General features: G+C 65.7%; 2 protein-coding genes across 5 annotated transcripts in view; one reads left to right on the plus strand and one right to left on the minus strand.

The window, feature by feature from the left end:
- Nucleotides 1-7,732, plus strand: part of ANPEP (alanyl aminopeptidase, membrane) — a 10,570-nt gene extending 2,838 nt beyond the window's left edge. For 3 of the 4 annotated variants that reach the window (XM_025212465.1, XM_025212466.1, XM_025212467.1), the window contains exons 3-20: nucleotides 10-106; nucleotides 631-773; nucleotides 1,007-1,143; nucleotides 1,236-1,362; nucleotides 1,664-1,818; nucleotides 1,983-2,096; nucleotides 2,278-2,421; nucleotides 2,848-2,913; nucleotides 3,104-3,169; nucleotides 3,506-3,678; nucleotides 3,902-3,978; nucleotides 4,278-4,411; nucleotides 4,536-4,591; nucleotides 4,736-4,883; nucleotides 5,001-5,092; nucleotides 5,466-5,576; nucleotides 5,706-5,873; nucleotides 6,966-7,129. In XM_025212465.1, coding sequence (XP_025068250.1) covers nucleotides 10-106; nucleotides 631-773; nucleotides 1,007-1,143; nucleotides 1,236-1,362; nucleotides 1,664-1,818; nucleotides 1,983-2,096; nucleotides 2,278-2,421; nucleotides 2,848-2,913; nucleotides 3,104-3,169; nucleotides 3,506-3,678; nucleotides 3,902-3,978; nucleotides 4,278-4,411; nucleotides 4,536-4,591; nucleotides 4,736-4,883; nucleotides 5,001-5,092; nucleotides 5,466-5,576; nucleotides 5,706-5,873; nucleotides 6,966-7,110 — 2,153 coding nt within the window. In that variant the 3' untranslated portion in view covers nucleotides 7,111-7,129. Of the gene's footprint in view, nucleotides 1-9; nucleotides 107-630; nucleotides 774-1,006; nucleotides 1,144-1,235; nucleotides 1,363-1,663; nucleotides 1,819-1,982; nucleotides 2,097-2,277; nucleotides 2,422-2,847; nucleotides 2,914-3,103; nucleotides 3,170-3,505; nucleotides 3,679-3,901; nucleotides 3,979-4,277; nucleotides 4,412-4,535; nucleotides 4,592-4,735; nucleotides 4,884-5,000; nucleotides 5,093-5,465; nucleotides 5,577-5,705; nucleotides 5,874-6,965; nucleotides 7,130-7,218; nucleotides 7,301-7,554 lie in introns of those variants that run through there. The other variant, XM_014523268.2, reaches the window with a different exon arrangement.
- LOC112551445 (translation initiation factor IF-2-like) overlaps nucleotides 7,669-8,568 on the minus strand; it is a 2,204-nt gene continuing 1,304 nt past the window's right edge. Inside the window, exon 3 of the mRNA XM_025212468.1 lies at nucleotides 7,669-7,961. Coding sequence (XP_025068253.1) covers nucleotides 7,704-7,961 — 258 coding nt within the window. The 3' untranslated portion in view covers nucleotides 7,669-7,703. The remainder of the gene's footprint in view (nucleotides 7,962-8,568) is intronic.

The following is an 8,568-nucleotide window of genomic DNA, read 5'->3' on the forward strand; positions in this document are numbered from 1 at the left end:
TGGTGGCAGGCCGCCGGTACCAGCTTTTCAGCACCTTCGTGGGGGAGCTAGCTGACGACCTGGCCGGGTTCTACCATAGCAAATACATGGAAGGCAACGTCACAAAGTAGGTGGGGCTGGGGCTGGCCAGCGGTGCCTGTGCTCGGGGGCAGCCGGCTCCTGCCATGGGCTAGGATGGGGGAGCCCCTGGGATGCAAGGCCCCCCACAATGTGCAGTGCCGGCAGGGCAGGGTGTGGGACTGGGGCTTCATGCCCCCAGCACCCCTGTTCTGTGCCTGACCCCTGACCCTCTTCCCAGGGCCAGGTCCCAGGAGGGGGCTGGGGGTGCAGAGGGTGCGTGAGGCTCCCAGTTTCCCCCCTCCACCTGCCCATGGGGTGCAAACAGCTGGGGAGTGGGTGCCAGCAGGCTGCAGCTGCACGTGGCACATGCCGCTGTGGGCCCAGGCTGGGTGCCATCCCCCTCCTTGCCGGGACACCGCCAGCTCCCCTGAGCATGGCTGGCAGGAGGTCCGGGTGGGGGAGGTGGGTGCCAGGCCGTGGCGTGGGGGTCATAGCGGGACATGGTGCAGCATGGCAGGGTGGGGTATGGCATGTCCATGGCACCCCCTCATGAGCCGTGGTGGCCGTCAGGGTGGTGGCCACAACACAGATGCAGGCGGCAGACGCACGGAAGGCCTTCCCCTGCTTCGACGAGCCGGCCATGAAAGCCACGTTCGAGGTGACGCTCATCTACCCGCTCAACCACACGGCACTCTCCAACATGCTCCCACAGAGTGAGTGGCACTGAGGACGCGGGGTGGACGTGGCTTGGGCCTCATGCTCATGGGGAAGCCCCCCGACAGCCTGCAGCTCCCCAGCTGCCACGCGGCTCCTCCCTCGCTGCAGGGTGGCCAGACCTGCCCCGTGGCTGGCGGGAGAGTCATAGAGGCCCACGGGAAGCAGGGCAGCTCCCCGGCGTGGAGCTGGGGGGTCTCCTCTTACACCCACCTCACTGCTCGTCTTGCAGGCTCCAGGCAGCAAGTCGTCGATGGTGTCACGCGGAACATTGTCACCTTCCATCGCACGCCCCCGATGTCCACCTACCTGCTGGCCTTCATCGTCAGCGAGTTCACCAGTGTCGACAACCAGACGGATAATCTCCTGGTAGGGAGGGAGGGGGCGGGGGTCCTGGCTCAGGGCCTGGGCCCCGGGTGCTGCCAGCCTCCGCTGAGCCCAACCCTTCCCCTCCGTGACAGGTCCGGATCTGGGGCCGGCCCAAGGCCATCGCGGAGGGGCAGGGCACCTACGCGCTCGAAGTCACCGGGCCCATCCTGCGCTTTTTCGAGAACCACTATAACACGTCCTACCCCCTGCCCAAGTCTGGTGAGCACCGCATGGGGCTGGCACGTGGCCGTGGGCACTGGGGGCCGCCTGCACTCAATATGGGTGGGCGCTGCCCTAGGGTGGTGCTGTGGGGGGTGTCTCGTGGGCGGGTGGGGTCCTGTGGGGTCCGTGCTGTGGGTGGGTGTCCCGTGGAGGCTGTCTCATGGGTGTATGGGATCCTGTGGAGGCTGTCCTGTGGGTGGGGGGGGTCCCATGGATGTTGTCCTGCGGTTGGGGGGGTCCCAAGGGTGGGTGGGTCCCATGGGGCCTGTCATGTGATCGAGGTGGGTCCGTGTCCCAGATCAGGTGGCACTGCCCGACTTCAACGCGGGCGCCATGGAGAACTGGGGACTGGTGACGTACCGCGAGAACTCGCTACTCTTCGACTCGCGTTTCTCCTCTATCGGCAACAAGGATCGTGTGGTCACCGTCATTGCCCACGAGCTCGCCCACCAGGTGCCTGCCCCACCTGGGCTAGATCCTTCCCTGTGGGACTGGGGGCACAGTGTCCCCCTGCAGTGATGGTCCTGGGGGGCACGTGGCACAGCCGGATGAGGACTCCGGGTTGTGTGTTTATCGGGGCCCAGGACTGACCCCCCACTGCCTTTCCCTGTCCTCAGTGGTTTGGGAACCTGGTGACCCTGCGCTGGTGGAACGACCTGTGGCTGAACGAGGGCTTTGCCTCCTACGTGGAGTACCTGGGGGCTGACGCCGCCGAGCCCACCTGGAGAATCGTAAGTCAGCCTGGACCCCCCGCCAACCCCGCGGGGCTCAGAGCCCCCTCCCGTGGGGGCTGCCGTGGGCAGAGGGGGAGAACTGGGGCTGCCCGTGGCCGCCAGATGCAGGTGCTGGCAGGACGTCTGCCCCGGGGCTCAGGCACTGGCCCTGACCCGACCCCTCTGCCTGCTCCTGCAGAAGGACCTGATGGTGCTGAACGATGTGTACCGTGTGATGGAGGTGGACGCGCTGGCCTCCTCCCACCCCCTCACCTTCCGAGAGGACGAGATCAATACCCCTGCCCAGATCAGCGAGGTCTTCGACTCCATCTCCTACAGCAAGGTCAGGCCCACACCGGGGCCAAGCAATGGCACAGGCGCATCTAGGAAGTTGGAAGATGGGTACAGAGGGGGTGGCGCATGCTCACAGTCCACCCCCCTGGATCCGGCCACGGACCATGGAGCTGTGGCAGCATGGCTCAGGGCAAACGATTCCAGGAGCTCGCAGAGAGCAGCTCCAGGGCATCCTGCTGCATCTGTAGCACCGGCAGCCAGGGACCAGCCGGGTGCTGGGAGCTGCCAGATGCTCCCCACTAGGGTCTGCCAGATGCCAGCACAGCTGGAGGGCACCGTTCTGCCTCTGGGGGCCAGAGTCACTGTTGGGGTTCAAGTGCCGCCCTGCGGGGGCACTGGGAGGCCTGGGCTGGGCTGAGCTGTCGCTGCCCCTGCTCCTGGCACTGTGCTCACAGCCGGGCTCTGCTCTTTGCAGGGAGCGTCGGTGCTACGGATGCTTTCTGCCTTCCTCACTGAGGACCGGTTCAAGAGGGGGCTGCAGGTAAGGGTCCCCGGGGGGTTGTGGGGACTGCGGTGCCGGCACAGAGGGGTCCCAGACCCAGGGCTGGCTGGAGTGGAGGTGCTGACGCTGCCCTCTCCCTGGTTCATGGGCTTTACCTAGGGGTGCCAGGCCCTGGCGGTGGGGAGGGGAAGGGAGCGCCGTCTCACATCTGTGTTGCTCTGTCTCCTAGTCCTACCTGCATACTTTCGAGTACGGGAACACCGTCTACAATGACCTGTGGACTCACCTGCAGATGGTACGTCCTGTTGCCCCCCCCAGCCTGCACTTTGCCTGGCGGGTCATCTGTGTCTGGCAGCGATGTCACGCTGAAATGCCACGTGGCTGCCAGCACGTGGCAGAGCGAGACCTCTCGCACATGGGCCTCGATTCCCTTGCACGCTGATATAGGCATGCAAAGCACTGGTATGCACATGGGGTGCCAGGCGGGGCTTCGACTGGGGCTCTGCTCCCTGGATCCCCCATAGCAGAGGGTGGGGTGGGGGGCAGGAGCTGGGCAGCCCCATTCCGTGCCCCATGTGGGCTGGGCTGAGCGTGGGCACTGATCCTCACCCCTGCTCCCTGCCTGGGGCAGGTGGTCGATGCAGACAAGTTCAGCCTGCCTGACTCCATCAAGAACATCATGGACCGCTGGACGCTGCAGATGGGCTTCCCCGTGGTCACCGTGGACACCACCACGGGGAGCATCTCGCAGAAGCACTTCCTGCTGGACCCCATGTCTGTGGTGGATCGGCCCTCCCAGTTCCAGTGAGTGACCCCGCACTGGGGAAGATGGTCCCTTGCCCCCCACCGAGTGCCCTGGGGGGCGTGAGACCACTCATGAGACCCCCTCCCTGAGCATCTTGCCAGCCTGGGGCAGGACAGTCCTGGAGCCATGGGGTGGGTCTTACTGGGGGGGTGGCAGGGAAGCCCCAATCCTGGGGTGAGTCCGTAGCCATCAGTCACCCACCTGTCTGTCTGCCTGGCACAGGTACACCTGGATTGTTCCCATCACATGGAGGACCACCACTGGCATAGAACAGACGTACTGGCTCACGGAGACCACAGGTACCACCACTGCGGGCTGGGCTGTGGGCGCCGGGTGCTGCAGCAGTGGGTAGGGTGGGGGCATGGGGTCAGGCACCAGAGCGGGTATAGGGTGCCCCAGCACCAAGCTGCATTTCCAGAGGCTGCAGAGCTGTACTGGGGGCATTTCCCCCTTGGCACTCCCCTGAGACACGCTGGCAAGGGCAGCAAGAGAGGGACTGGGGAGCAGCGGCTCTGGGGTGGGGACGTGGCCCTGGGTGCAGGGGGGAGTCTCTGCTGCAGCTCCTGGTGCCTAACATCCCGTCTGCTCCTCCCCCCAGCCACGAATCCATCCTTCCAGGTGTCGCAGCCCAACTGGCTCCTACTCAACCTCGATGTTAAAGGGTATTTCCGGGTGAACTACGACACGCAGAACTGGAACCGGCTCCTTGCCCAGCTCAGCAGTGACCCCCAGGTACTGGGGCCTGGCCCTGGCTGTGTGGAGCCCCTGGGCAGCCCGGGGGCCCGGCGGCTGCAGGGGAAGCCAGCTGGGACCATGGCCTGTTCCTGCTCCCTGTGTGACCGTGTCTGTCTCCCAGGTCATCCCGGTGATTAACCGTGCCCAGATCATTGACGATGCCTTCAACCTGGCTAGGTGAGAGATGGGGTGACAGCCCTCTGTGCCCCCCACCTGAGCCACATCCTGCCTGGCCTGGCTCCCCATGCAGCTGCAGGGACCCGGGGCAGGATTGCTGGTGGGATCAGCTGGTGCCTGAGCCCTGCGGTCTCCCCACAACAGGGCAAAGTATGTGCAGGTGGAGCTGGCGTTGAACACGACACGGTTCCTGCAAAAGGAGACGGAGTACCTGCCCTGGACTGCTGCCCTCAACAACCTGGCCTACTTCCAGCTCATGTTCGACCGCAGCGAGGTCTTCGGGCCCATGCAGGTGGGGACCCCTCTCCATCCTGCCCGCTAGCTCCCGTGGGTTGTGAGCTGCGGGGTCTGCAGAGCACGCAGGAGTTCGGGCTGGGGCAGCAGGGCTGACACTGCGCTCTCCACACAGAGCTATGTCCAGAAGCAGGTGAATCCCCTGTTCAACCACTACAAGACCATAACCAGCAACTGGACCACCATCCCGGGCGGCCTGATGGACCAGTGAGTGCAGGAGGTGGGGCAGGGCTGGGACCCTCCACGCCCTGCCATGGGCTGGCTGGGCTCCAGCTGCTGCTGCCTCGGGGGCTCCAGGGACCCCTGCCCATTTTTCCCACCTCTGTCCCTGCTGTAGGGACAGCAGGGATATAGGTTTGTCGGGGCCGGGGGGCCGTGCTCTCCCTGCCCAGGCTCAAAGCCCATGCACTGCGGTGCCTTCACCAGGCTTCTGGACCCCAGCCCCTGTGCTGCCCCATCCAACCTGTGCTGCGCGGTGCCCCTGGGACCGGGGCCCGGGGTCTGTCCCGGTAGGGTCCCCGCCCCACTCCATAGGGGCTGCTGGGTCCCAGGCCCTGACTCCGCTGCCGCTTCCTGCCAGGTACAACGAGATCAACGCCATCAGCACGGCCTGCTCCTACGGGATCCCCGAGTGCCTGGAGCTGGCCACCGCCTTGTTCAACCAGTGGAAGGCAAACTCCACGAACAACCCGTGAGTGCCTCCCAGGGCTGGGGCCAGGCCCCCCTTGGGGTGTGAGGGGGTGGGGGCCAGGCTGTGCACCCCACGCAGCCTGAACTCCCCCTGCCCCGGCTCAACTGGCTCCGTGTCCTCCCCCCGCAGCATCCACCCGAACCTGCGCTCCTCCATCTACTGCAGCGCCATCGCCACGGGCGGCGAGGCGGCCTGGGCCTTTGGCTGGCAGATGTTCCTCGAGGCCCCCGTCGTGGCCGAGGCTGACAAGCTCCGCTCTGCCCTGGCCTGCAGCCAGGAGCCCTGGATCCTCAATAGGTGGGGATGCGCCTGCCCAGGAGCCATGTCCGTGGGAGCACGGGGCGCAAGGCATCGAAGGGCGTGATGCCTCGCTGCTGGGCACCGGCCAGGCCTCTAGAGCACGGGGCAGCTCTGGGTGCCACGTTTGATAAAGGACACGGGAGAGTTAGAGAGGTGGTGAAAAGGCGATCGAGGGCCGGGGGGGCCAAGTGACGCAAGGAGAGGCAGAAAGAGATTGGTATGATCAGCTTGTGGAAGTGACGCTGGAGAGGGGACGTGAGAGCAGTCTGCAGACACCTGCAGGGATGCCAGGGAGAGGTGGGAAAGCACCTCCTCTCTCGGCGCAGAGAACCACGGCTTGAACTTGCAGCAGAGCACGTTTAGTTGGAGATGAGGAAACGCTTTGCTGTCAGAGCAGAGCTGCCGGGGGAGAGACGCCAGGGGAGGGGGAGGATCCAGGGAGAAGCTGGACGGGCACTGAGTGGGATGATCTGGGTGCAGCGATGCCTGTGCTCTGCTATGGGGATCTCCCAGGCTTCGGGCTCTGCTGGTTGTCCCCGCACCCCACCCCCCATGTCAGGGGGTTTTAATCCTCCCCCAGAGGCAGCCCGGGCTGGGGCTGGGGCTGGGCTGTGCCAGCGCTCCTACTGGCATCAACCCCGCAGGGTCCTGGCTGGAGGGTCTTGCCCTCACGCTCAGGCTCAGCCCCACACTGCGCTGGAGGCAGGAAGGGATTTCCCCCCTGCTTAAACTGGTCTGGACTGGGCAGGGGGGTTGCCTTCTTTTGCAGCGGGGGCACAGCCTTGGCCTGGGCTCTCTTTAGCATCCACGACCCCCCTGGCAGCATCAGGATGTTGGCAGCCACAGCCCCTCTGCTTCCTGGGGGCAGGGGCGGGGGCGATGGCGATGCCTGGGGCTGTCAGGGGTGACTGTCGTGTGGCTTCAAGGCTGCACACAGGGTTTGACGGGGCTGGGGCTGGGGCTGGATGTGACCCCGCAGCTCCCTGCCAGCCCCACGGCCCTGGGATACTCTGACTAGGTGGGGGTGGTGCCCACGGCCCCGTGCCTGCCGCATCCCCACCGTGCCCTGACAGCTGCCCCTGCCCCCAGGTACCTGGAGTACGCGCTGGACCCTTCCAAGATCCGCAAGCAGGATGCCACGTCCACCATCAACAGCATCGCCCGCAACGTGGTGGGGCAGACCCTGGCCTGGAACTTCATCCGCGGCAACTGGGCCACGCTGTTCCAGCAGTGAGGACAACGGGGCAATGGGGAATGTGGGGGGGAAGGGGCAGGAGGGGGTGGGTGCATGGTGCCCCTGGGCTTGCCTGTGCCCGGCTCAGCCTGCCTCTGCCCTGGGCAGGTGGGGCGGGGGCTCCTTCTCCTTTTCTGGCCTGATCCAGTCCGTGACGCGGCGCTTCTCCACTGAGTTCGAGCTGAAGGAGGTGAGGCCTGTCCGGGCGGGGAGAGGTGGGATGGTCCCAGGGCCCCTCCAGCCCAGCCCAGCCCAGCCCAGCGCAGCCCTGGGTGCTGGGGGCACCCGTGCACTCGGTGTGACCCTTGCCCAGGCATCCCTGCAGTAGGGGACTCCCAGCCTGGCCCCTTGGGCTGGCTCTAGGCTTGGGGTCCCAGGTGGGGTTGCTGCCATCTCCCTCCCCTCCCCTTCTCCCCGCTGATGCCTGCCTCCCACTCTCCGCAGCTGGAGCAGTTCAAGGCAGACAACATGAACGTGGGCTTCGGCTCGGGCACGCGGGCGCTGGAGCAGGCCCTGGAGCGCACCAAGGCCAACATCAAGTGGGTGCAAGAGAACAAGCAGCCGGTGCTGGCCTGGTTCAAGAGCGAGACCAGCTAACGGGGCCAGCGCCACCCCAGACCCGGCCTCATGCTGCAGGCGGCAAGCGGGGCAGCTCCCGGGGGGCTGCGGTACCCCAGCTCCGCTGCCCGGGGCCCCAGCCCGGGGCTGCCACCCCTGCTCCCAGCCTCTCCCGGCCCCGGGAGCCTCCCTGAGCCCCCATAATGGACACACTCCCACAATGCTTCGCACTGCCTGCAATCCTCGGCCACGCTCCCACAATGCTTTGCACTGCCTGGGAGTCCCTGGCCACGCTCCCACAATGCTTTGCACTCCCTGGGATCCCTAGCCACATTCCCACAATGCTGCGCACTGCCTGGGAGTCCCTGGCCACGCTCCCACAATGCTTTGCACTCCCTGGGATCCCTAGCCACATTCCCACAATGCTGCGCACTGCCTGGGAGTCCCTGGCCACGCTCCCACAATGCTTTGCACTCCCTGGGATCCCTAGCCACATTCCCACAATGCTGCGCACTGCCTGGGAGTCCCTGGCCACGCTCCCACAATGCTTTGCACTCCCTGGGATCCCTAGCCACATTCCCACAATGCTGCGCACTGCCTGGGAGTCCCTGGCCACGCTCCCACAATGCTTTGCACTCCCTGGGATCCCTAGCCACATTCCCACAATGCTTCGCACTGCCTGGGAGTCCCTGGCCACATTCCCACAAGGCTTCGCACTGCCTGGGATCCCTGGCCACATTCCCACAAGGCTTTGCAGTGCCTGGGATCCCTAGCCACATTCCCACAATGCTTCGCACTGCCTGGGAGTCCCTGGCCACATTCCCACAAGGCTTCGCACTGCCTGGGATCCCTGGCCACATTCCCACAAGGCTTTGCAGTGCCTGGGATCCCTAGCCACAC

This window comes from Alligator sinensis, unplaced genomic scaffold (assembly GCF_000455745.1).
Source record: "Alligator sinensis unplaced genomic scaffold, ASM45574v1 scaffold407_1, whole genome shotgun sequence".
NCBI classification, from domain to species: Eukaryota; Metazoa; Chordata; order Crocodylia; family Alligatoridae; genus Alligator; species Alligator sinensis.